Source organism: Muntiacus reevesi, chromosome 2 (genome assembly GCF_963930625.1).
Source record: "Muntiacus reevesi chromosome 2, mMunRee1.1, whole genome shotgun sequence".
Lineage (NCBI taxonomy): Eukaryota > Metazoa > Chordata > Mammalia > Artiodactyla > Cervidae > Muntiacus > Muntiacus reevesi.
Window position 1 is genome coordinate 105,551,746 of NC_089250.1, and position 26,488 is coordinate 105,578,233.

At 51.0% G+C, this 26,488-nt stretch overlaps 2 protein-coding genes across 3 annotated transcripts in view; one reads left to right on the forward strand and one right to left on the reverse strand.

The window, feature by feature from the left end:
* MACROH2A2 (macroH2A.2 histone) overlaps positions 1-5,795 on the forward strand; it is a 53,553-nt gene extending 47,758 nt beyond the window's left edge. Inside the window, exons 8-9 of the mRNA XM_065922502.1 lie at positions 3,834-4,008; positions 5,597-5,795. Of these exons, the coding sequence (XP_065778574.1) occupies positions 3,834-4,008; positions 5,597-5,762 (341 nt within the window). The 3' untranslated portion in view covers positions 5,763-5,795. The remainder of the gene's footprint in view (positions 1-3,833; positions 4,009-5,596) is intronic.
* A 617-nt stretch (positions 5,796-6,412) lies between these two features.
* On the reverse strand, positions 6,413-24,589 carry AIFM2 (apoptosis inducing factor mitochondria associated 2). Of its 2 annotated transcripts, none has more exons than XM_065922496.1 (10): positions 24,459-24,589; positions 17,027-17,220; positions 16,558-16,673; positions 15,287-15,406; positions 14,487-14,579; positions 11,940-12,048; positions 10,706-10,858; positions 9,346-9,546; positions 8,864-9,038; positions 6,413-6,673 (listed from the first exon to the last, which is right to left on the reverse strand). In XM_065922496.1, the coding sequence occupies exons 2-9, from the start codon at positions 17,202-17,204 to the stop codon at positions 8,887-8,889; spliced, it is 1,122 nt and encodes a 373-aa protein (XP_065778568.1). In that variant the 5' UTR covers positions 17,205-17,220; positions 24,459-24,589; the 3' UTR covers positions 6,413-6,673; positions 8,864-8,886. The 2 variants fall into 2 exon arrangements, with proteins under 2 accessions (XP_065778568.1, XP_065778569.1); XM_065922497.1 differs by having other exon boundaries at positions 17,027-17,217; positions 24,459-24,561.
* Positions 24,590-26,488: the final 1,899 nt, after the last annotated feature.

The window sequence follows — 26,488 nt, forward strand, 5'->3', positions numbered from 1 at the left end:
ATATAGCCAGTATTTTATCATAATGTTAAATGAAGTATAATCTATAAAAATTCTAAAGGACTATGTTGCACACCTGAAACTAGTATGTTATAAATCAACTATACCTCAATTTAAAAGAAAAAAGATCTTGACTTGAGAATTTTCCAGAATGAAACCCTTGAGTCTTCAGGTTGAAAACATTGAGTATATTTAAAAAATCAAAATAAATCCAAAACCTGGCCTATCCTGGTAGCATTTCCAAAAATGAAGAGAAACCTGAAAAGCAGCCTAAGGGAAGGCAGGGCATTTGTAAAGATGGTTCTCCTGCCAGCAGACTTGTCAGCAACAAAAGATGCTTGGAGACAGAAGTGTCTTCAGAGCACCAAGGGAGAAAACTGTGCACTAAGAAGTTCACAGGTTATTTGTTATTATTCAACAGGGAGGGTAAAAGATGCGGAATTTCAGATACCAAAAGTTGAGAGTCAGAGGTCCACAGACTCTTGCTGAAAGGACCACAGAAGCCTCAGAAGCCTTACAGGGAGAAACAGAAGTGAACCCAGAAGGAATGAGAGGGGTGCAGGAAACAAGCTTGAGCTAAGAAAGCAGACACATCTGTACATGGCCCCGGGGCCAAACAGGAGTTATCTCCCTGGGAAGAAGGGTTTCATGTGGGTGCATCTGGAAAAGGGGAGATAGTTCATCAGGGTCTAAATTAGACCATATTTCATTCAGTTCAAAACACCATCACTTGTAAGATATGTCCTTATTGTAAGAAAGAATACATTTCCAAGATGGAGTGGCCAGTAGGAGACCCCACACAAAGCCTGGGCACCTTCAGTGTAACAGAAAGCAAAACATGGACCCACCATGCAGAAAGGGCAGCCAGTACCTGTCTTGACCTTGGCATTAGGTAGACCAATGGGAAAAAGCCTCACTAGGAATTTGAGCCACATGCTGGTACTCCTGTGGATTTGCACTGTGGCCCCAAAACCTCAATTGGGAAGGTTAGTGGGACGTGACCTGGGTATGGTAGAGTCCCCAGATGACATAAAAGCAAATGTAACTTCCCTGTGGAAGAACTCATCTCGGTCCAAGCCTATAGCAATTATAAGTGCATCTGGATTCCAGTCGGGAAGCTGGATGGGAGAGGGGTGGGACATGGTGGTGGAAGTCAAGCAGATGGGCCTAGAGTGAGGTAAGTCAGAGGAAGCCAACAGGTGGTGCCAGCAACAGAGACAGGGGAAGGGGAATTGGCTTTGGGCGTGAGCAATGACTCATGGGACCTGTTGGACCTGGGGCTCCAGCAAGGTCACTGGTAAGCAGCTGATGAAAACTGCAGACAAAAATGGCTTGTGGGAGCCAGGGCCAAGCGGCAGCAGAGAGAAGAGTACCAGGCCTGGGTGGACAGGAGAAGGAGGGACTGCTGCAGGAAACTGAGGCAGGAGGGAAAGCACAGAGTCATGGAGACCAAGGATTAGCTGTCGCAGCAGCCTCCCAGCAGGACAAGGGGCCACCCTGCCATCTGCTTGATGGTGGTGACTCTGAAAAGGTGTTGGGCTCCCCTAAGGAAGGTTCTAGAGGCTCCTTGCAGCCACTCTGCCATCTCAGAGCATGGTCCTCACCAAATGAAGGTGACTCTCCAGGGGACATCACATCACACAAAGAGTATTAGTAGATGTTTCTACCAAATATCAGGGTCCCAAGCCCCAAGATCACTTGACCTTCACCTTGGCACCTCTAGAGAACACTAAACATTACAACTACAAGCAGAGGTTTCCATTTCCAGTTGCCATGGAAATGCTTTGTTTTAGGCTGACCTGCTACCATGGACTACCTTCAAAATCTAGTGTAGAGACTTCTCTGACGGTCCCCACTGCAGGGAGCCTGGGTTCAATCCCTGGTGGGGGAACTAAGATCCCACATGCCATATAGCACGGACCAAAAACACCAAAGAAACAAACAACAATAACAAAAAAAATAACGTGTAAATAGAGAGTGTCAGAGGGGATGAGAAGGCATGCCATTTTTTCTTGTTTCACTTAACACTACCATTAGGGGTACATTTCCCTTATTTAAAATGACTTTTAACATTAAAAAGAGTATCATTCAGCTGGTAACATGATCATATTTTAAACATATAGAAAATAAATCAACCTTTATTTTGTAAGGAGCTGGTTTGTAAGGAGCTGAAATCTCCCCAGCGTATAAGAACAGTGAGGGCCTCAGGGAAGTTGCCCCAAGCAGGCAGTGCCAATCCCCACAATACTGGGTTCCCTTGAACCACAAGGCCAATGGGAACATTCTGCTTCTGGTGTACAAATGTACATGGTCGGAGAGTCAACCAGTCATGCCCGCTGCTGCCTCAGTATTTACATCGACTGATTCCTTAACTCACTCATTCACTAATCAGACGCTTGGCACCAGCCTGGGCACTGGGAAGGCAGGGCGTTCACAGCTGTAGCCGACAGGCGGGGGACGCCCCTTGCGTTTGTCGCCACCCACCCTGGCCTCTGCAGCACTGTGGATGGACATCACTAGGAAACACAGCTTGTGTACTGGGTGGGCATCATACATTCCAAATAAGTCTTTCAAACCAACCCCACACGCTGCTCTGGAATGTGGCAGACATGTATTTGTTAGAAACGCTGCCATAGCAGCCTGACCTGCCCGAAGTCCCCCAGTCTCCCAGAGCCTGGCCACTGCAGGAGGGTGGAGGACCTTTGCTAAATCTGGTTCCTTGAGTGGCACAGAGCCCCAGCTCCACAAGGTGGGTGGCTTAGAGGCAAGCAGCAGGTGGCTGCAGCCACGGACACCCCCAAGGGGCCAGAGAGTGGCCAGTGGATCAGACCCAGCCACTCCTTTGGAGATCAGTGGCCACAGGGACTTAACCTGGAACTCCTCACTACCAGCTCTGACCCTGACAGGAAAGAGGTTTGGGGTAGTAAAAAATAAAAATAGGGAGTATGAACTGAAATTATGAGACCAAGCAGGCGTAATCTAACTTCACAACCTGTTGTGAACACCTGCTCCCTGCAGGCTCCTCAGGTATACAGAGATAATCAAAAGACAGTCCCTCTCCAAGGAGGTATACAACATAGTAGAGTGGTTCTCAATTTATGGAGGGTCCTCAAATCACCAAGCACAAGGCCTGTATGAGACTTACCAAGTCAGGATCTCAGACGGGGAGAGGAGAGAGGGCTTGTCCATTTTTAAAAAGCCATTGTATTAGTTTCCTATCACTAGAAACTATTACAGACCTGCACAAATTAGCACAAACTTAGTAGCATCAAACAACACAAATGTATTGTCTTAGCACTCTGGACATCAGAAGGCGCAATGAGTCTTAAGAAACTAAATTCAAGGTGCTGGCAGGGCTGGCTCCTTCTTAAAGCAGCTGTTCCTTGCCCGTTCCAGCTTCCGTTTGTACTAAGTTATTTCAGTCATGTCTGACACTGTGACTCTATGGACTGTAGCCCGCCAGGCTCCTCTGTCCTTGGGACTCTCCAGGCAAGAATACTGGAGTGGGTTGCCATTTCCTTCTCCAGAGGATCTTCCCGACTTAGGGATCGAACCCACGTCTCCTGCATTGGCAGGCAGATTCTCTACCACTGCACACGTACTACCTGGGAAGCCCCATAGCTTTGATTAGGAGGCCAGAAGGCAGACCATGTGAACATCTGTGGCACGCTGTCACATCTGTTTTCACTGTTTACCCGAAGCTTGTGCCAACTGTCAAAAGCAATTCTGACACGGCTCTTCCTCTCCTAAGGAGGACACAGGAGATTCAGCCTAACCCCCTGGCTTAAGGTGAAGACATAGGAAATAACCTATGACATTTCTCTCTCCTGTCCCAGCTGCCGTCAGCCAGTCGAGCGGACTTGCAGCCAAATTTGTCATCCACTGTCACATCCCGCAGTGGGGCTCTGACAAATGTGAAGAACAGCTTGAAGAGACCATCAAAAATTGCCTCTCGGCAGCAGAGGACAAGAAGCTGAAGTCGGTGGCATTCCCACCTTTCCCCAGCGGCAGGTGAGATGTTCTCTTCTGGGCGGGCAGCGGGGATGCTGGGTCAGTTCATGCAGCCTTCTTCCTGGGAGCCAGTTGCGCCCCCACGTGGTCACATCCAGCGTGGCCATCCCAGAGGACAAAACCAAGGACTGCCAGTGGACGCCAAGCACTTTGACCAGGCGACAGAGTGAGAAACAGTTTCCCTCATTCAAAACACACAGAGAAAGGTAGCTTCCAGGAGGAATGGGAGGCAGAGTTCCTTTTTGAGAGCCGGGTTCAAAGTCCACGTGCTCGCCAGCTGTCCCTGTCTAGAACACAGACTGGGAAACACCAGGCTCGAAGGCGCTTGCTTCTCAAAGCGTGGTCCACCGACCAGCAGCAGGGAGCCCACGGTGAGGATGCAGATCTCAGAACCCCCAGGGGACCCCATGCGCCCTGGGGCTGGGCGAGCCCTGCAGCAAAGGCTGGAGAAGTGAGAGGTCCTCAGCAAGAGCATGCTTTCAGGGGTTGCAGAAATGATTGCTGTCTCTGCCACAGACCCCAACGGGGCGTGGGAGCAATATTTCAGGTAAATAATGAGACTGTCTGTCCTCACATGTAGCATGGCCTCTCCCCTCACACTCACAGCCAGAGGGAGTTATTGCTTTAATTTTGAACACCCTCTCGAGAGAGAGTCCTCCATAGCGAAGATAAGGATTTACAGTCTGAAGATGTTACAGCCGAGTCACAGCGGAAGGTGGAGAGGGAAGGAATGAGGCTTAGCTTCCTGACACAATTCTATCTCAACCTAAGCGGGCAGTGCTGGGTCTCCATAGCCTGGCCCAGAGGCATTGCGGATGGAATTCTCTGCATACAACTGCAACAACTCACCGGGATGTCCTGGGCTGGGACGTGACAGCTGACGGAGAAGAATTTTTATTAGGCCAACCCATCCCAGACCCACCCAAGGGGGCCAAGGTTTCACCACGATGGTTGTGTCCCTGGCAGACAGCTCTCCTGTGGCATGCTTGACAGCTTGACAGCTCTCCTGGGGCTTGGGGCCCTGCCCAGAATCGTCACTGCTGAAATTACATTGGTACATCCACATGGGTTAGTGAGAGGAAGGTGAAATGCATGAAACAGGAATTAATGAAGATGTGCCTCTTTTGAGCATACATTTGTGCCCTTTAATAAACAATCTGTTTAGCATGGAAACCAGTTTTTAGGGAGCTAATAAAAACTATACAGGCTTTCTGCAAGATCAGGTATTTTAAATCCTGAGTTTGTATTCTTTAAAGCTAAGCCAGACTTGAGTCAGGTCACATAGATTCAAGCACGGGGCTCCTCACCAGCCAGCCCTAAAACCATGGTGCCTCTCTGAGCCAAGGTGGCACCTGTAAAGTGGGGACAATGACCCCTGCCTGTCTCCTTCCTAGGCTGTCCCTCTTCTGGGGTCAAAAGAGATTGTGTGTGGACCCCCCTGCACACAGTAAGACCTTGAGTGACAGGAACAAGGGCCTGGTGCCAAGATGAGAAGGAATCACGTCGCCCCGACCCCGGGCTGACGGCAGAGTTCCTTCATGGGCCCCAGAACCAAAGTGACATTGGCTCCTCTTTCCCTTTGGCACAGAAACTGCTTCCCCAAACAGACGGCAGCCCAGGTGACCCTCAAAGCCATCTCGGCCCACTTTGATGACTCGAGCGCATCCTCGCTGAAGAACGTCTACTTCCTCCTCTTCGACAGCGAGAGCATCGGCATCTACGTACAGGAGATGGCCAAGCTTGATGCCAAGTAGCCGCCCTGCGCCCACAGGCGGCCACCACTCACCAACGGGAATCAGGAGGATCAGAGTCACAGGAGCGGGGTTTTATCTTTACAAGGAGAGAGGAAGGGTGACGGCAGGGGAGCAGAGGGCAGCTGAAAGGGAAGCGGGTAGCAGGAGCTGCAGGAGCAGGCCCTGCCCATGGGAAGAGCCCTCTGCATTTCTATTATTTTATATTCTCGTTAAAAAAGAGCCTCAGTCCGTAATTAACCAGGTCTCCACCAGGGTTTTCTTTCTATGTGTTTTCTTCCTGTTGTTTTAGAACTTTTTAAAAAAAACAAAAAAAACAGACTTTGTTTAGATTTATAGCATTGACTTTTACACACACACAAAATCTTTTCAAAATTCTTAAAATCTTCTGTTTCTCCTTTTTTTGCAAGGGAAGAGGGCAGAAAAAAAAAGTGACTTGGGCTTTGTTGGCTGTCTGTATTCAGTGATGGGAGAGAAGAAAATTAGAAAGGCATCTCACTGGTGCTTTTCTTTTCTGTCTTAGTGCCCCCCCACCTTTAACCCTATAATATCTGTAACTACTCTTAAAAAGATTTTGCTTCAGGCTTTTTTTTTTTGTTTTGTTTTGTTTTTTAAAGAAAATGAAAGGAAAAAAAAATAAAAGATCCAGTGTCTTTCTTACAATATATTCTTTTATTGCAACGTTGTCCTCAGTCTGGAGAACTGTGTCCCCGTGGATGGACACTTCTAGAATATTATAAATAGAACAAGGCCTGTCACTGCAGGACCGAGGCTCCCACCATGCCAGGCCCCAGGGCAGACGGCACACAATGGCTTGTGTTTCTCAGGCAGCAGGTCCCGCTTGCAGGAAGGGAGTCTGGTTGGTTGTGGTCCGCAGGAATGGAGGCCTGGGTGAGCCTCCATGGGGTGCCATCCTTTGGGAGAGGGGCACAGTCTCTCTTAGGCATGGGCAATAGCACGGAACAGACCTGGGCCACAGCCCAGACAGGATAGACCACGAGACCCCAGTGAGGCTGGTATCCTAAGAATTCTGGTCAAGTACCCAGAGGTTAGCAGTAAAAGTAGGCAGCAAGAGACAGGGCAGGCCAGGACAGGGCCTGAATTTATTCAGATGAACTCGTCAGGCTCTTCTGCATTAGGCTTATGATCCCAAATAGGCTTATCCTGATTAGAAGTCCTCCCTCTAATAGAAGAGTCAACTCTTTATTTTTTATACCTTAACATCATTGGCGGCAGGCATTATTGCCACAAAGCTGAGCCTCCAGATAAGTGACATTGGGGTTGGTCAGGAAATCAGAGGAACAAAACCACAGGGTTCCCACAGGGTACCCCTGCTCCAGCATCAGCTAGAGATTTGTCACAAATTTGCCCATGATGCTAGCCTGGAAGCATTCAGGGGTTCCCCTGCTGAACCCCAATCTGTTCCCTGAATGTTAGCCAGATTGCAACCCATGAAAATGGTCACGCTAGCTTGGCTGCCTTTCCTTAAACACCCCCAGCAGCTGGCAGACCAGGCTTCTGTCTTAACCCTTTAGGTCTATAAAAACTCGCTCTCTGGTAGAATGGACTAACCAGGAGGGAAATTTCATCTAATGCTTCTTAAATATAACCTATGGTATATAATCAGGATCTAAAAATATAAATATACGTTTCATGAAGAATAAAGATGGTATGGACTAACAGTTGAAAAATCAGGCTCCTATTAACCTGACTGTTGCAGGATGTACAGGCTTCCCCAGCCCCCATGTGATGGGAGAGGTTGGGATCCAGACCATCTCTCCATCCCAGCCCCCTTTCCTTAGCTGGTCTTGTGCAGGCCCTCTTTCCTGCTCTTACAGACAGGGAGATGCTTCCTGCCACCAGGAGAGGGAGCGCTCTCCCCTACTCAGAGCTCTGAATGCCACATACCGCGCACGCGCAAACACACACACACACACACACACACACACACACACACACACACACACACACACACACACACACCCAAGCCACATACCACACACACACACACACACACACACACACACACACACCCCAAGCCACATACCACACACACACACAAGACACACACACACACACACACACACACACACACCCAAGCCACATACCACACACACAAGACACACACACACACACACCCAAGCCACATACCACACACACACACACACACCCAAGTCACATACCACGCACACACACACAAACACACACCCCAAGCCACATACCACACACACACACAAGCCACATACCACACACACACACACACCCAAGTCACATACCACACACACACACACACACACCCAAGTCACATACCACACACACACACACACATACACACACACACCCAAGTCACATACCACACACACACACACACACCCAAGTCACATACCACGCACACACACACACACAAGACACACACACACACACACACACACCCCAAGACACATACCACACACACACACAAGACACACACACACACACACCCAAGCCACATATCACACACACACACAAGACACACACACACACACACACACCCAAGCCACATACCACACACACACACACACACCCAAGTCACATACCACGCACACACACACAAACACACACCCCAAGCCACATACCACACACACACACAAGCCACATACCACACACACACACACACCCAAGTCACATACCACACACACACACACACACACCCAAGTCACATACCACACACACACACACACACACACACACACACACACACACACCCCAAGCCACATACCACACACACACACAAGCCACATACCACACACACACACACACACACCCCAAGAGGAGACTGGGGTAGAGAAGGCAGGCTATGACCTCCTCAGGACCAAGTGACCAAGTGACCCCTTCAGCCAGCATGAGTGCAAGAACACATTTCCAAACCCAGAAAGAGTTCCTTCAGGGGTGTCTTTTTAAACATTAATATCCCTCCCCCTCTCCCAGTTTCTGGTTTTCTATAAATTGTGTTTCTGGTCGGTACTTCACTGACATCTTACTCCAGGAAAAGAGCTTTTGCCTTTAGGCATCTGTCAAGTGGGTACCACCTGTCAAGAAATCTGATCCCCAGGCGGCGGTGGTACCTGTCTCTTGCCCGGCTTCCCCATCAGGGTGGAGACTGTTTCATGGTTTTCCAGCTTGTGGAGACCAACAGGTCCCGGCTCTTGGCCAGCCGAACCATGAGCCGCCCCACGTAGAAGCCGCTGATCTGGCCCACGCCATCATTTCTCCCCATGGCCAGGAGGAACGTCAGTGAACCTGTGGAGCAGAAACGCACACAATCTAGAATCCTGCTCACTGTTTATGGGCCTTCAACTCCCTGGGCACAAACCCTTCCCGGGGCCTTCAGTGTCCAGGCGGGGAAATGCATATGGCTTTCAGGAAGGAGGCCAAGTCCCCGACATATCTTCCTAGAGCTCTGGGTTGGGGTTGGGGGTGTGGGGGCGGGTTCTATCCCCAACTTTCAGAGTGTGTTCTAGCGCTCAGGCATCCTAAAGTCCACAAAGGCTTCTCCGCATCTAACCCAAACTCTCTTAAGACTGTGCCACGTGTGGGGCTTCCCGACCTGGCTTGTAGCTTTTGAGGGGTCTCTGTTTCATGGAGTTGACAATGTTGGCCACGGCAACGTTGGCGTGGAGGCTAGCATGATAGGCCATCTTGGGCTCCCTCACGTCGGCGCAGTCTCCGATGGCATAGATGTGGCTGTAACCTTCCACCTGAAGGTACTCGTTCACTCTCAGAGCGCCGTTGCCAGCCAGCCGATCACCTGCCAGGAAGAACCAGCCCGAAACCAAGATCCTGAGCTGCAGTGGCCACCTGAACCACAGTGAGGACTGGCCGTGGTGCTGGTCCAGCCACCCTCTAAAGGCACATCCTCAAGAGGCAAGTCTCCTTCCTGGTTTATTTCTGCCTGACCTCCCCACCTCAGAAGGCTTCGTGCAAAGGTGAGGTTACAATTCTAGGGTGGAAACTGGTCAGAAATATCGGAAAGGGTCACTTCTTACAAAGCACACGAGTCTCTATAAGTTACCACGATTAACAAGAATTCACTTATGATGATTAAGTCACAACCTAGGCAAGTCTTGGATTTCCTTCTGAATGAGGATCAGATTTTTTAAATAAATGCAGGACTTTAATAAATGATAAACTTTTCTTTATAAGGGACTTTAAACAATTTATCTTTGGAAATATAACATTAGGACCATTAGGTGTTAAGTCCTGGGATCTCTGTACATTTTAAACCCTTGATCCCACCCCCAAACAGCCAGGATTAGTTTCTTTCTGGATCATTCTTTTCTGCTAGACACACAACAGGAGCTTCTTATCTAGGAAGGGTACTGGGGAGCATATGATGGGGACCTGGGGACCCACAGTGGGGCCTGAGAAGGAACCACTGCGTCTCCAGCTCACAGATGGAGCCATGGGTCCAGCTCCCTCATCTCCATTTTAATTCAATAGGTCAATGCTGAGCTTTAAGAACAAGAGGTTTCATTATCGCCCCCGTTTCTCAAGATTGTTCCAAGCTCAAGTGGCCAAATGTCTGGGTCAGGATTTTGGGAGAGCGGCACCTATGGACAGAGAAAGGCCTGACCCTGGAATTTCCCCTGCATCTGCAGAGAAAAGTTAACAGAAAGCAAACCCTGCTCTCGGAAACCTGTTTCCATCTCTCACCACTAGGGGGCGGAATCCGATTTTGGAAGAATCTGGTCACTTTGGGCACCTTGAGCTAAGTCACCATCAAAAGAGCAGAGGGAAGCACAGCAGGAGTGGACCTGAACTTGAAGTTTGATGTCACCATTCAGAAGAAACCAAGTGAGCTGTTAAGACAGGGTAGGGGTGGGGGGCAGAGTCCTGCAGGACCTTCCTGGGGGCTGGAGAGAGAAGAGGCAGCCTGCAGAGGGGCCTACCACTGAGCCTCCACTTACCAAACGCGCTGCGGTAGGCTGCACTGTTGATCTTGATACCGTTGCAGACAATCACCAGGTTGGCGGCCACTTCCGTGCCTTTGTCCGTCTGCACCTTGATGCACTCGCAATACTCGTTGACGGGCAGTGCCTCCAGGTTGCTCACCCGCTCACCTGTCAGGGGAGGCTGGTTGACCAGGAGGCTGGCAGAGGGCAGGTGTGTCTCTGGGGCTGAGGCCCAAGCCAGGGCTGGCCTAACAGCCGGAGACCAGTGCGCTTTGCAGCCCCGAGAAGCACCAGCGGGACATCGGGCCCCAAGGGACCCAAGGGAAGGCAGATTCCAAGAAGCAACTCGGGGAAATGAGGTTGAGTTTCCCCAGAGGTTCTGCGAAAAGCTCTTTGAGGAAACCGCCCTTCTGAATGTGTACTCCACTAGCCCAGCCAGGTAGGACGAGCCCTCCAGGCTCACCCCCCTGAGGGGCAAGGTAAGTCGAGGGGCCCACTGTCCTTGCTGCCCGGAGGAGGGCTGTACAGCCACTTTCATGAAGCCCAGGAGCCGGGAGGGCTCTCACGGAGCAGACACCTCACCCTCCCAGCAAAAGGTGAGTGGGTTGGACAGTGAACTGGGGGGTCACACCCCCAGAACAAGACCCCCACCCTAACATGCTGGGTAGATCTCTTCCCTCCTGCTCTGGACAAAAGCCACGCTCTTCACCACCCTCAAAAAGTGAAAGTATTAGTCACTCAGTCATGTCTGACTCTTTGTGACCCCATGGACTGTAGCCTGCCAGATTTCCTCTGTCCATAGAATTCTCCAGGCAAGAATACTGGAGTGGGTTGCCGTTCCCTTCTCCAGGCAATCTTCCCGACCCAGGGATAGAACCTGGGTCTAGATTCTTTACCATCTGAGTCACAGAGAAGTCCCACCACCCTCAAAATACAAACCAAAAACACCTCTTCTCTCCACCAAAGAGATATCATAATTCAGGTCGAATTTTTATGTGATTTTTAAACCATTCAACAAGTGGGTCCCACCTGTACTCCGTCCTAAGCAACAGCCAGGACAGTGCTGCCTCCATGACACGGAAATCTGTCAGGACCAGGGCTGCCCAGACACACCTCCAGCAGGACAATGGGGCTAAACGGGCGCTGAACAGAGAGCCTGGGGCTGAGCGCAGCCACCCTCACTCGGACTGTGGCAGAGACCAAGCCTCTGCCGGGGAGAGGGGCCGGGCTGGAGGGGCCTTGCACCTACTCATCAGCAGCTGCACGCCTTTCCGGAGCAGGATCTCCTTCACTTCCTGCCGGACACAGGGCAGGAGCTCTGGGTCTGCGAGGGCTGTCTGGGAGTGAATGAGAGTGACCTGGGGGCAAAGAACCACAGGGCAGAGAGAAACCACTGAGTCTCCCGCTCACAGAGAGGACTGAAAACACAGCAGCGCTTCTCCCGCACCTCCTCCCAGCTTCCAGTTTACAGGTGAGGAATCTGAGGCCCCAGCGAAGCAAGTGGCCCATTGGCAGACCAGTTATAAGACAGTAAAGAATCCGCCTGCTATGCAGGAGACCCAGGTTCAATCTCTGGGTCAGGAAGGTCCCCTGGAGAAGGGAATGGCTATCCAGTCCAGTATTCTTGCCTGGAGAATCCCATGGACAGAAGAGCCTGGCGGGCTACATTCCATAGGGTCGCACAGAGTTGGACACTACTGAACAACTAACACATTCACTTTCAGACCAGTTAATGGTGAGTTGGGCTGGAACCCATATCTCCCAGACTGGAATTCTTTCAGATGTGCCAATGCTTCTTGACACATACCTCACTGAGGGCCATATGGAAAATGATTTTCAAGCATCCTTGGGCACTTACACAATCTCTATGTAAGCCATCAACACTCTGTAAATCAGGCTGACATTTACACTAAAGCTGGTTCTAAAACTGGTGCTTCCAGACATGTCTATTTGCTGCCTGGGTCAGTGCAGTGAAGTGGAAGGCAGCTTGTAGAGATGTTCAGAGCTTGGGCTTTGAAATCAGACTGGCTGGGTTGAAATCCCATCTCAGATATCCACTCAGACACCTCCCAAAAACTTCGTAAGGTGGACAGTCCCACTCAGAGGGATTTTGTAATGATGAAATGACAAATGAAGTAGAAAGCGCATAGCTCAGCACATGTACGTGTGTACTCAGTCATGTCTCTTTGGGTCCCCATGGACTGTAGCCCACCAGGCTCCTCTGTCCAGGGGATTTCCCAGACAAGAATACTGGAGCAGGTTCTCATTTCCGCCTCAAAAGGATCTTCCTGACCCAAGACTGAACCCTCATCTCCTGCATTGGCAAGTGGGTTGTTTACTGCTGAGCCACCTGGGAAGCCCCAACTCAGCACATACTGACTCCTTAACAAAGGGTGACTACTATTACTCTTACCTGTCTACTAATTATAAACACATAAGAATTATACTGAGTTATTTACTACTTCAGACCAGTCTGTACCCCATAAATCAAAATTAATCAACTTCTACCTCAGTCACTCATAATAATTTCCAATAAATCATCAGAGAATAGCCATATAATTAAATGAGCCTATATTGATCTTACTTTTCAAAACCAACCTGCCTTTCCCTAGGGAAAAAGAACCAGCCATAGGCTCCATGTGGCTCCCAGAAGCTGATCTGGCATCAGCTACAGGCAAGCTCTCGCCTCACGAATCCATAATCACTGATCATCATTCAGCCCTCGGAGAAGGCAATGGCAACCCACTCCAGTACTCTTGCCTGGAAAATCCCATGGACGGAGGAGCCTGGTAGGCTGCAGTCCCCGGGGTCGAGAAGAGTTGGACACGACTGAGCGACTTCACTTTCACTTTTCACTTTCATGCATTGGAGAAGGAAAAGCAACCCACTCCAGTGTCCTTGCCTGGAGAATCCCAGGGACAGCAGAGCCTGGTGGACTGCCATCTATGGGGTCGCACAGAGTCGGACACGACTGAAGCGACTTAGCGGCGGCAGCAGCAGCACTCAGCCCTACGCTGAGCCTTTAGAGCCTGCTCCTTTTCTCTCCAAGATGCCACAAGTTCTCTATCCCTCCATAAACAGGAGCAGAGCCACCCTCTCACAGGCAGGAAAGAGTGCTGGCCAGTCCTTCAGCAGGGGCTGTGAGGGGTGCACTGCAGGGTCCCCCTATCTGTCCAGGAAGAAGACTACTGTCTCTTATCCAGAAAAAGTGAAAGTGTTAGTCGCTCAGTCACGTCTCACTCTTTTGCAACCCTGTGGACTGGAGCCCCTGTCTGTAGGCTTCTCCAGGCAAGAATACTGGAGTGGGTTGCTGTTTCCTCCTCCAGGGGATCTTCCTGACCCAGCAATCAAATTCAGGTCTGCTGCATTGTAGGCGCATTCTTTACCGTCCAAGGAAACTCGTCTCTTACCCAGACAAGACACCAATGAGGATATCTTTGACCAAGCTGGTTGTCAGCAAAAAGAGGTATTCAAAGTTTCTATCACAAAGGAGAAATTGCTGCAGGGGACACGGGAGTTAACCTTTTGTAATATTCCCCTCCTGGGCTTGATCCTCCAGGTTGGCCTAGAGAGCAGAACCCCTCACTGAACAATAGCACACCCTAGCTTTCCAGGAAGAATTCCCAGCAGAATGGGACTTGAGCGGGGCCCAGTACAGAGAGCAGGAGATGGGAAACACACGCTCCCACTTTATGTTAATGGGACTCCCTTCCCCGGCCCTGAGCAAATTCTGATGTTCATTAGACAAAAAAAGAAGCCCACTTTGGGGAGTTCAAAGACAAGGTCACTGGCCCACCTCTTTCTCGGGGTATTCCGTTTTAATCTCTGCGGCCATCTCCACTCCTGCAGAGCCTCCTCCCACCACCACAATGGACTGTGAGCGCTGGACCTGGAGAAGCAGGAAATGTAAGCACACCCTCAAGTCCACCCCACCTCTGGGTCCAGACTAGGAAGTGGATACCTTGACCAAGGAAGCATAGAGAACCCTTTCCAAGTTCAGGGTCCAAATATGCTTCCTGGGGGTCAGGCTTTTGCTGGGTGTCTCCCTGCATTTCTTACTAAGCTCTCACTAGCTGCCCACCTTGCAGATGAGCGGATCTGTCTGAGATCATAGGCTAGGTTCTTAACTTCAAGTCTAACGTCTGCTCATGACTATGTGAGAAGTTCCCCAGGCCTCTCAGTGGCTTTGCAGAGAGGGAAAGGCCTGACCTCGGTCACATGGCTGCATGACCTTCTCCGGGTCCCCATGCCTCATCTATTCAACGGGGACAGACCCATTCCACCCACCTCTCAGGATCCCCGTGAGAACCAAGAGCATGTATCCAAGCCCGCTCTGTAAAACACGTGCCCTGTACAAACAGGAGCCAACAGCTACATGAGCAGGTCTAGATGCCCATGTCCAGACTTCATGACAGGTCCAAAGGTCTTCTCCCAGGAGCCTCTTTCTGGTAACTCTGCATCTCTACAGTGCCTCTGCAGCCCCAGACACCTCCTGGGGGCTCCCTGCTGCAGCCCCAGGTGTCCCACAGCTGTTTCAGTCTCCAGGGCCCTCCCGGCTCTGTCCTCAATCCCCACCCCTGACAGTGGGCAGCTCACCTGCATCACCATGTTCTCATAGGCCTGGATGGCCATCTGCTGGCTGGAAACCTGGTTAAACTTGCCCGGGAAGAGCCCAGTGCTGCCCGTGGCCAGGATGAGATGTGAAAAGGGTAGGGCCTGGGAGGAGCAAGGAAAAAAAAGGTGAGGGTAGAGCCTGGGCTTTGGTATCCAATTCCAGGCTCCACCAGGCAAAAAACTATTTCTGGGGAATAAGCAGGATTCTAGCTTCCAATGTGGAGTTAGTCTAGAATCTCCCTATTACTATCATTATTTTAGAAGAAACTTCCCCCATCCTGGCCAAAAGAAGAGAAAAAAAAAAAAAAAGAGGGAAGGAAATCCTGTTTGGAATGTAAATATTGGGCTGGCCAAAAAGTTCATTCATTCAGGTTTTTCCATAAGATCTTATGGATATAAAATTGACAAAGGCAGAGCTGCTCTGATGGGAGGGAGACTGGAGGGTCTGTATCCCACTCAGCCCCCCACTCCCCCATGGAGGCCTGATATGCCCTCAGGGACCCAAAACCACAGGATAAGGAGGTTCTCTATCACCATGCCAAGCAGAGGTTCTATAGTCTTAAAATTGATTCAAGGAGGACTGATTCACAAGAAACCACACACTCACTAAAGACAGGAATTGGAGCCCCTTTGTCCAACCCCCACTTAGCTTTGACTAGAGCAGAGGGCCAGGCTGGAGGGGACCCTCCAGCGGGTGGGCAGGTGGCAGCTCACTGACAGATTTCTGGTCCCTTGGGGATCCACCAGGCCCTGAACTTACGCCATGCTGAGGAGCCCAAACTCCAGGAGGAAAACCTCTGCACCCCTCCCCCACTAGGTGATGTGGGATCATGGCACCTACCCTTTGATTCCAGACAGCGAGGGGGCCTCTGGGCTGGGCCAAAAAAACTGCCTGGGTCCACATGCTGGTGGAGTCTTTCCAGCTGTGGGGTCTCGGGCAAGCCTCTTAAGCTCGGGGTACGCTGAGACTACTCCACCTCCCTCGCAGGGTCACGGTGGGCATTAAAGGAGAACACATGAGACTTGAGACAGTGCCTGGCATACAGGGAGGGCTCCAAAAATGTCTGCGCCACTCTTCTATGGCCGCAGGGGTCTGGCCTCGGCTCAGGAGGCATCTGCTATCTTCCAGGCACAGGGCAGGGATGGGGGCGCCTCCTCCCTGAGGAGATCAGCCCAGGTATCCTCCCACGAGCAACCACATCCCAGGGGGCTCCTGAAGTCAGCTGAGAACTGCCAGCCCCCGCTGGACTCACCTGGCCATCCTCCAGAAGCACCGTCTGATTCTTCAGGTCTATCCCGACCACCAGGCCCTGCCTGAAGTTTTCCTTGAAGGTCACCGAGTAGGAAATGAATGTCTTTTTGGCAAACCCTGGGGAAAGGAGAGAAAGGAGGTCGCGGTTTAAAGCTGGGCTGCCCACAGGAGGCCAGAATAACTCAGAACCCGTCCTGAGCTGCATCCCAACAGCGACACCCTTGGTTAAATGACCCCTGGGGAGCCACTACCCCCTAAAGCACCCACTCTGAGCCCCAGGTCCTCAAGGAAGCTCACACTCTGACTTCTGGGGCCTTCATGTGGTAGCTGCTTAAGGGCAGGGACTTAAGATTCCCCAGAACGTGTCAATGGTGGAATCTGGGCACCTTGCCGCAAAGGCAGAAAGCCACGCTCTGACCCGGTGGTGAGGCGGCACTATCACAAAGAACGCCCCAGAGAGGGCCCCTTACCGCTCTCCACGGAGGCCCGGAGGGCTGCCACGTTGTGGTGGAAGGAGTCCCTCATGTCCACCAGCACAAAGGGGACGCTCAGCGCCTGCAGCTGGCTGGCGGCGGCAATGCCGCCAAAGCCCCCACCCACGACCACGACCTGCACGGCTCCTGTGTCCATCGAGACCTGGGACCCCATCCTGGGCCGCACACTGCTGGATAGGAGGAAAGACCACGTCAGATTCAGGGGGGCTCACGGCTGAGAAGGCAGAGGTGGGCCCACAGCAAAAAAGGGCTCGAATGCCAAGACTTGATCTTCTGAAAGCATGCAATCACCTTTCAATGAAACTCCAATTTTTGTAAAATTTGAATTAAATTCCAAAGGAACAAGGGTTATCCTAATTCCATCTCATCCTCCCAGCCCCCCAGTTCCCTTCTTCAAGGCATCTACTGTTACCAAGTTTATATGAATCCTTCCAGAGACATTCTGTGCACCTACAACCATGATTATTTTTTTTTTGCACATATTAAACAACTATTTTGCACTTATTTTCACTCATTAATATATTCATTCACTCACTTATATAAGTTAATGAGCCTCTTGCTCTTCAATGTGTTCTGTGCTGAGGATGTCGTAGTCAGAGACAGACAGAAAGATAAGGCTCAGCCCTTGTAAGGGAGGATTTCAAACTCAAAGGGCCAGTGGACGATGTAGGAAGCTGGGTAGGTGCACAGTAATGAGAAACAGTGGGTATACCTCTGGGGAACTGGTAAGCAGAGGCCACAATAAAGGAGCTAACATAATTCTTTAAGGACCACACTAAGCCAACAGGGACCAGATTCCACCCAGCTCACAGGTCACCAACCTCAGCCCCAGGTCTAAGGAGATCAGTTGGCCAGGAAGACAACCAGTCTATAAAACAGACTGCAGTGAGAGGCCATAACAGTGGGATCAGGAGGAGGGGGCTGCTGGAACAGAAGGGGTACAAAGGAACTGCAGGATGACATCCCCCAGGAGAGAGGGGGCAGGAAGAAATCTCTGCTGAGAGGACAAACAGTGCTGGTTAAGGACCAAGGAGGAAGTCTGCGGGTGAGAAAGAGGCTGGAGATGTGCTATTCATGAGGGCTCCAGGGAGAGGGGCAGGCAATACAAGGCCCTACTTGATGTCCAGGAAAGGAGACCTGCAATCAAAGAGAGCATCTGCAAGGAAAGAGGGCCAGGTCTGCAGGCCAAGTGTGGCCCAGGCTCACACACACACACGTGAGTGCGACAAGGAAGCAAACAGACAGCAAGCTGCCAATAAGCGATGCAGAAGCACGTTCCAGCCCGCCTGGTACCCTCTCAGGCAGCACTGCAGGTAACTGGAAGGCCACCACTCTGTCCTGCATCATCTGTGTGGTCTGGGGCACAACACCTCCCCTCTCTGGGCCTTCATTTACCCTCTGTAATGGGAGGGGCCAGCCCGCAATGTCCTTAAACAGTAGTTTTCCAAGATACAGTGGTCCCCAGATCTTTCCACACTTATGGGGGCAGTTTATGGTTGGACCTCCAGGCACTGTTGCCATTGGTATTCAAATACACACTAACATCTCCTCTGGGGAAGTAAAAAGCTGGGTGACGGAGGGCAGATCTGGCATAGGAGATTGGAGGGAATTTAACTTTGCCTCTCATTGACTAAATGGAGCCCAATGTGTTGAAACTTATGCATTCTACCATTTTTCTTAATTACAATTTTTTTTTATTGAAGGAGAAATATCAGTAACCTCAGATATGCAGATGACACCACCCTTCTGGCAGAAAGTGAAGAACTAAAGAGCCTCTTGATGAAAGTGAAAGAGGAGAGTGAAAAAGTTGGCTTAAAGCTCAACATTCAGAAAACTAAGATCATGGCATATGGTCCCATCACTTCATGGGACATAGATGGGGAAACAGCGGAAACAGTGGCTGACTTTATTTTTCTGGGCTCCAAAATCACTGCAGATGGTGACTGCAGCCATGAAATCAAAAGACACTTACTCCTTGGAAGGGAAGTTATGACCAACCTAGACAGCATATTAAAAAGCAGAGACATTACTTTGCCAACAAAGATCCATCTAGTCAAGGCTATGGTTTTTCCAGTGGTCATGTATGGGTGTGAGAGTTGGACTGTGAAGAAAGCTGAGCGCAGAAGAATTGATGCTTTTGAACTATGGTGTTGGAGAAGACTCTTGAGAGTCCCTTGGACTGCAAGGAGATACAACCAGTCCATCCTAAAGGAGATCAATCCTGGGTGTTCATTGGAAGGACTGATGTTGAAGCTGAAAGTCCAATACTTTGGCCACCTGATGGGAAGAGCTGACTCATTTGAAAAGACCCTGATGCTGGGAAAGATTGAGGGCAGAAGGAGAAGAGGATGACAGAGGATGAAATGGTTGAATGGCATCACCGACTCAATGGATATGAGTTTCGGTAAACTGTAGGAATTGGTGATGGACAGGGAGGCCTAGCGTGTTGCAGTTCATGGGGTCGCGTAGTCGGACACAATTGAGCGACTGAACTGAAATGAGTTGCTTTACAACATTTTATTGGCCTCTGCCATATGTCAACATGAATCAGTTTTACAAATGAGAAACTGACAGGGCTGAGACCAAAACAAGCTCCCCAGCCGGTATTGTCACTTTTGCGGTCCCAGGCCCTCAGAAAGGTTATCCAGATATAGCCTGAGGAGTGTTTATCAGGCTGAATCTGCCAGCTGGGCCAGGACCCAAGAGGCCCCCAGGGACCAGCCAGGGACAGAAGCAGACACCAGAAGCTGAACAGGGCCTGGGAATGTGGCAGGCGGTCAGGCAGGCTATGGAAGGGGCACATTTCATCTGCCCCCTTCAACATGGCCCCCTCTGTGCCAGCCTGCCCTTGGGGCCAGCAGCCAGTGAGGAGGTCAGAGAACCACCCAGAGAGCTCTGCTTCCAAAGCCAGGAGGGTCATAGGACTAAGAGAGGCTACCAGCTTGTTGGGGAGAGGGGTCCACCATAGACCACCCAGGGGAGCTTGAACTGGAGCCTTGAAAAACAGCTGGGGCCAGGGGCCTTCATCACAGAGGAAATAGCTTAGGCCAAGAAGTCCAGTGGCAGGAAGGGAGGGGGTGTGAAGGGTTCAAGGAACAGGTTTGGGCAGCCAGGAAAGCAGGTGACAGGAGCCAGCACACACAGAGGACTGTCATGTCAGACCGGTGTCTGGGCCTACAGGCTTCCCTGAGGTCCTCACAGGGAAGAAAGCCCCGTGAGCCCAGCACAGGCTGGACGGGCAGTGGGTTAGTCAAAGGAGCTGAACTCCTGATCCCTCAGTGCCCCTGGGATCATTCACTGGTTCCCCGGAGAGCAAATCCTGGCCTCACCCAACTAGGCACAGCCCTCGATAAATGTGAACTGATTCTCTAGTTGTCCAGGTGCAGAGTGTGGGGCCTGAGCACACACCCAGGCCCAGGAAGGGTTGCCAGAGCCGGGTTGGGGAGGGGAGGCGTTTCTTAGCCACAAGCTGCCTGAGGCCCCTCTCCTGGAATCCGCCCTCCTCTCTCCTCCACTGACCCCTGACACACCCACTCGCAGACTGGGGGCCTGGCGGCGCTCCAGCCCATTCCACCCTTTCTCCTCAGCAGCCTCCCTTGCCCAACACTCTTGGACACCCGCCTCTCCCTTGGCTCGTCTGATGCCAATTCTCACCTGGCACGGGGGTGCCAAGGACAACTGCACTCCCCTCTGATCAGCCCTGACCTACTTCACCCACCAGACACCTAAACCCTTGGCTTAAGTCACGAATCTGCACTCCCAGGCACACACCTGTAGATGCTCAGAAAGCAAGTGTGCAATTGGTGATGTTGAATTATAGGTTCTAACATAGTAGCAGTGCTGGGCAAACAGCCTCAACCAATGGGCAACTCCATCAGTGGAAACCTCCACCAATGGGAGATGATAGGCCACGCTATTATACACCCATACAATGGAATATTCTGGAGGCAATTTTACAGTGGAAGAATTTTTGCATGAAAAGTTTGTTCGTGGTTCATCCACACCCACAGATACACAAGACCCAGAGAGAACCATAGCGTAAACTGTGGTCTGTGGGTGATTATGTCAATGTAGGTTCATCAGATGCGACAAAAGCAGCACTCCGGTGTTGCATGTGTCGGACAGAGGGCGTATAGGAAATTTCTGTGCCTTCCATTCAGCTTTGCTGTGAACCTACCACTACTCTAGAAACATCATAAAGTCTTAAAAAAAAGAAAGCTTGTCCGTGAAAAAGTCAGACAATAGAACAGCACATAGAGCCTGATCTCACTTGCGGACCACCAAGCACAGGCACCTAACTACACCTACACACATACATGTAACGATGACAACAGCGGGCATCCACGGAGCTTTCAACAACATCTTTGCATTTAGGAGAGGGGGTGCCTCTTCATTTTGGCAAGAACTTCAGGAACGTGCCCAAGATTAATCCTCGGCAGTCTGACCACATCTGCACTCTAAACCTAAATGCTAGTAGTACTTGCCAGATGATGTTTTTACTTTCTTCTTTGAGCTTTTTTCCTCTTTTTTTGTACTGTTTGAATATTTTTAAGTGAGTATGACACTTTACAGAAATAATAAAGTTTTAAAGGCAAGGCAGGACTCCTGCTGCCTAATTTTCTAAATTGAGATATTTGGGGGATTTCTCCGGCAGTCCAGTGATAGGACTCCGCACTTTCACCGCCGAGGGCCCAGATTCAATCCCTGGTCAGGGAACCAAGATTCCAAAAGCCATGCGGTGCAGTAAGATGTTTTTCATATATTATGAAACTCACTATCTCAGAGTGTACAACCCAGTGGATTCTAGTACATTCGTAAAGTTGTACAACAGTCACCACAATCTAATACCAGAACATGTTCATCACTACTCCCCCTAAAAAAGACTCCATATCCATTAGCATTCATTTCTCATCACTTCCTCCCTCCAACCCTGAAATCATTAATCTTTCTGTCACTATAGATGTGCCTATTCCATACCTTTTGCCTCTGGTTTCTTTTACTTGGCGTGATATTTTCAATATTCATCCAAGCTGTAACTTGTATCAGTATTTCTTTTTTTTTTTTATGGCTGAGTAATATTCTATTGTGTGGAGAAACCACAATGTGTTTATCCTTTGGTCCACTGATGGACATTTGGGTTGTTTCCCCTTTTGGCTAAAGTGAACAATGCTGCTATGAATGTACAACTCTTTGTGTGAACAAAAAATTCTCTTGAGTATATACCTGTGAGTGGAATTGCTTGGTCCCCTGATAACTCTAGACTTCACTTTTTGAGGAACTGCAAACCCACCATCTGATTTTACTAATCATCAAGCCAAGAGAATGAGCACAGAGGATCTTAAATGAATCTTTCCAGATACAGAAATGTTAGCATAAAAGAAGGTCCAAGAGAACAAATCTTAAGTGTCCAGTAACTCCTAAATAATGCTATCTTTGCCCCTTCCCCAACACACACACACAGTCTAGTTTATACTCAGATTTTCTCAGTAAATCCTGTTTCCTCTGCCAAGGACACCCAGCCTAATCCCAATGGGACTCTTCTCTAATAAAACAAAGGGCTTTAAGAAATCTACTGAAAAACGAGGAAGTTACATTTAGGCCAAAGCTGTGAAGAGGTCATGCTTCAGAAGCCACACAGTGGGAACCACGTGGGCTCTGATCAAAGGGTGGATATCACCCCAGAATTGTTTCATAGAGATTACAAATAAAACCCACTGCTTTCCAGAGCTCACTGGTTATGCCCAAGGTAGATTCCACAGCCATTTCCAGAGTGGCTGACCTGGATGAGAGGGCCTAGTGTGCCTGCGTGTGTGCGTGCGTGCTAAGTTGCTTCATTTGTGTCCAACTCTTTGCAACTCCATGGACTATAGCCTGCCAGGCTCCTCTCTCCAGGGAATTCCCCAGGCAATAATACTGGAGTGGGTTGCCATTTCCTTCTCCAGGGGATATTCCTGACCCAGGGATCGAATCCGTGTCTCCTGCATTGCAGGTGGGTTCTTTACCACTGAGCCACCAGAGAAGACCTGAGAGGGCCTAGAGAGTGACTCAACACACCATGAATACACCCCTCCCCATGGGGGAAGGCAAAGGGGTGGGTGGCCTCCTTCGCTGGACACCAGGGCCCAGGCTGAGAGTGGGCGCTCCACAGCCAGCTCCTCAGGAAACACATGCAGAACAAAACCCCAAAAGACCAGTTTCCGAAAGGAACTCAAAGTCTGAAGAGGGGGTTGTCGTTTCATGTCCCAGGGGAGGGCATTTTTGGACAGACAGGTTCCTTCGTGTGTCATATAGCCTCTGGTGCTGAAACGCAGGCCACACAACTTGTACAGTCTCCTGGGAGCCAGTCACTTTGTGGTTCCCTTAACACCCCCCAGTCTGTGCCTGGACCGCGGCTTCCTCATTTCACCACCAGACACGGAGATCAGGCTGGCCCTGGAGCACACCGGCTCTGCCCAGCTCCTCACTTACCTGCTGGATAGTCCTGAGCAAAGGCCCGTCCAGCTGGGCCTCATCTCCCACTCTGAAATGGACCCTCCAGCTGAGAGGTTACCCACCGCGCTCCTTGGAGGCCTCTGAGAGCTTGGGGCACTTACATACCCAAGGAGGTCTCCTTGATGTTTTAACACGTTTACATATTTTGAACACAAGGTGCAGAGCTGGGACACGCGGAAGCCCCTTCCCAAACTGTCTGAACCTCCGCCCTGTGCCTGCCCTGCTGGGGGACCACCAACTCCCAAGGGCCTTGCCCCTCCCAATCTCAGGGTACAATCAAGGGCCGGAGAGAGTGTAACCAGACGGGAAAGACAGCGTGTATTTAATTGGAGCTTTGAAAGAAAAATGCCAGACATCAGGCACCAAAAGCCCCTCCCGCCGGATCCGGAGTTCCTGGACCCCGCCGGCCCATCCGAGTTACTTGAGCCACCTCTGGCCTTGGTTTCCGGGAAAGCTGGAGCTCCGTGGAGAAGCGGACCTCCCAGCGCACCCTGGAGCCTGTGGGTACTGGGTAATCCCCGCATTTCCCTCCTGACCCTGAGGCTTTGCTCCTGCCTTGTGACACGGGCTTCAGTCCGCCCACGGCGGCGTCCACCATCTAGCCGCGACCCTCGGAGCCCTCCCGGGACGGGGGTGGGGGGAGGGTGTCTGTCTTACTTGGGAAGACTTAGGTCGGATCTCCAGGGTCGGGGGTGAACGGGGTGACAGGCAAGTTTGCTCCATCCTCGCTGGAGCAAACTTTCCCCTTGACTTTTAGGGGACCTGGGGGCGGTGCAGGCCTGAACCCCGCTTCCCATACAGCTCGCCCTCTCCTCCCAAGGCCACATCGGGCACCCCGGCCCCCAACGCTGTTCCGGGCCTCGTGGGGCCCAGCAGGCGCGAGGGTCCCAGAGAGCTCGCCCGGCGCGCCCCTTACCTGCCGGCGGCCTCTCGCCGCTCCGGCTCCCGCCAGCAGCTCCCGTTGTCGCCGCCCGGCCGAGGCCCCGCCCGGACCGGCGTGACTCGGCGCGTCCGCCCTCCAGCCTGGGCTGTGCCCCCGGCGGCCCCCCAGGGAACTGCAGCCGCCGGGAGTCAACCGGCCCAACCGTGTGCCCTTGACCCCTTCGGCCGAGGCCACCCGCGCTGCGCCGGCCCGGCTCCCCTGCCGGACCCCCTACCAGGCGCCGTTCCTTGGAGCGCGGGCTCCGACGCGGGCTGTGGGACCTCGGCGGCGCGGATCACCAGTCTTCTGCCCTCGCTTAGGTAACAAGTTGAGCACCTAATCCATGCCTGGTATTGTGCTAGGCGCCTGTAGAACAGACAGGTATGGTTTCTGCTTTCCTCGAGGTTGATACTCTGGGGAAAGATACTAAACTGAAAAAAAAAAAAAAAAAAAAAACTATATATATATCACTAATTGCAGTAAGAAAGATTGGGGGCAAGAGAAGGGTGCCAAGGCATCTCTCCAAGGATAAGTTTGCCCTGGGCAGAGGGGAGGCAAGTGTACTCCAGGTGTGCAAAGAGGCAGGATAAAGAACTGACAATGGGAGCATTGCAGGGGAGGTTGGGGACAGAGCAGCCCAGCGTGGCAGGATGGCACAAGCCTCCAGGCCCTGGTGAAGAATGTCCAGGACAATAGGGAGCCACTGCCGGGTTTGTTTGTTTGTTGGGATTGTTGTTTGGGGTTTTTTTGGGGGGGTGGGGAGGGATTGTTTTGGTTTTGGTTTATTTTTGGCCACAGCGTGAGGGATCTTATTTCCCTAACCAGGGATCGAACCCATGCCCCTGCAGTGGAAGCGTGGAGTCCTAACCACTGGACCACCAGGGAAGTCCCACTGCTGGGTTTTAGCAGAAGAGTGAAGTCTGAGTTATGTTGGGGGGTGAAAAGATGGGAGAATAGAGGGCTGCCTGAAACTGGGGGAACTAGGTAGGATAAGAGTCCAGGGGGAAGAAGAAAGCGATTGGACTCAGATCTGTCAAGAAATGTGCTGATGCAAACTGGGGTAGGATCGAGCCAATTTGGTGACAGATAAGGCATCTTCTGGAGAAGGAAATGGCAACCCACTCCAGTGTTCCTGCCTGGAGAATCCCACAGACAGAGGAGCCTGGCAGGCCATAGTCCATGGGGTCGCCAAGAGTCAGACACGACTTAGTGAAACGATGAAGCCATCTTCATCTATTTAATGCAAATATTAGCACTTACACGAAGCATTGTAGAAAAAAGTCGATGGAAAAAAATAAAGATTCAGTGAGATCATTTGTGTGAAGTGTGTTCGTATGTTGCCTGGCACGCAGCAGCAGTGAGTACAGAGCAGCCATTTATTACAGCTTTTTGATATAAGGAAATGAGGTTGCCCAAGGCTATGACATAGAACATTGGCAGCTTCCTCTCTCTCAGCCAGGTGCTCTTTTGAATAGTGCCCTTTATTGCCTTGGTTTTCATGACTGTTTATGCTAGAAGTAAGCATTTCTGTACCTTTTCCAAAAGCTGTGGTCAGAGGTCTTGTTTTCAATATCCCTGGAATAGGGAGTGTTGTGAGCAATTCCATCTAGAAGATGCTGGTACCCAGAATCATCTCAAGCTGGAGAAGGAGCTGGCATCCTCCTATGAGCATCCCATGCTCATTATTAGCCCACACACCTCAGGCTGCATCTGCTAGTCCTTTGGAATACTCACTTCTCTTCCCATCCAGCTGGCACCCTGCCCAGTGAGAACATGAGCTGAAGAAAAGAATACAGGCAGAGGCATGGGAGTCTGCGTCTTCTTCTCTCAGGCCTTGAGGTCACAGAAGAGCAACTGTGCCAGAGTGTGGGGTGCAGGGAACCCATAAGCCCTGCCTATCCCACCCCTGCCTCTCAGGGATGCATCAGAGAGCCCTGAGTTGGCTTTGATATTCTGGGTGCAATGAGCCTTCATTTGTCCTGGGCTTTGCAAACTTCCAAAAAGCTTGTATCTCCTCATAGTCC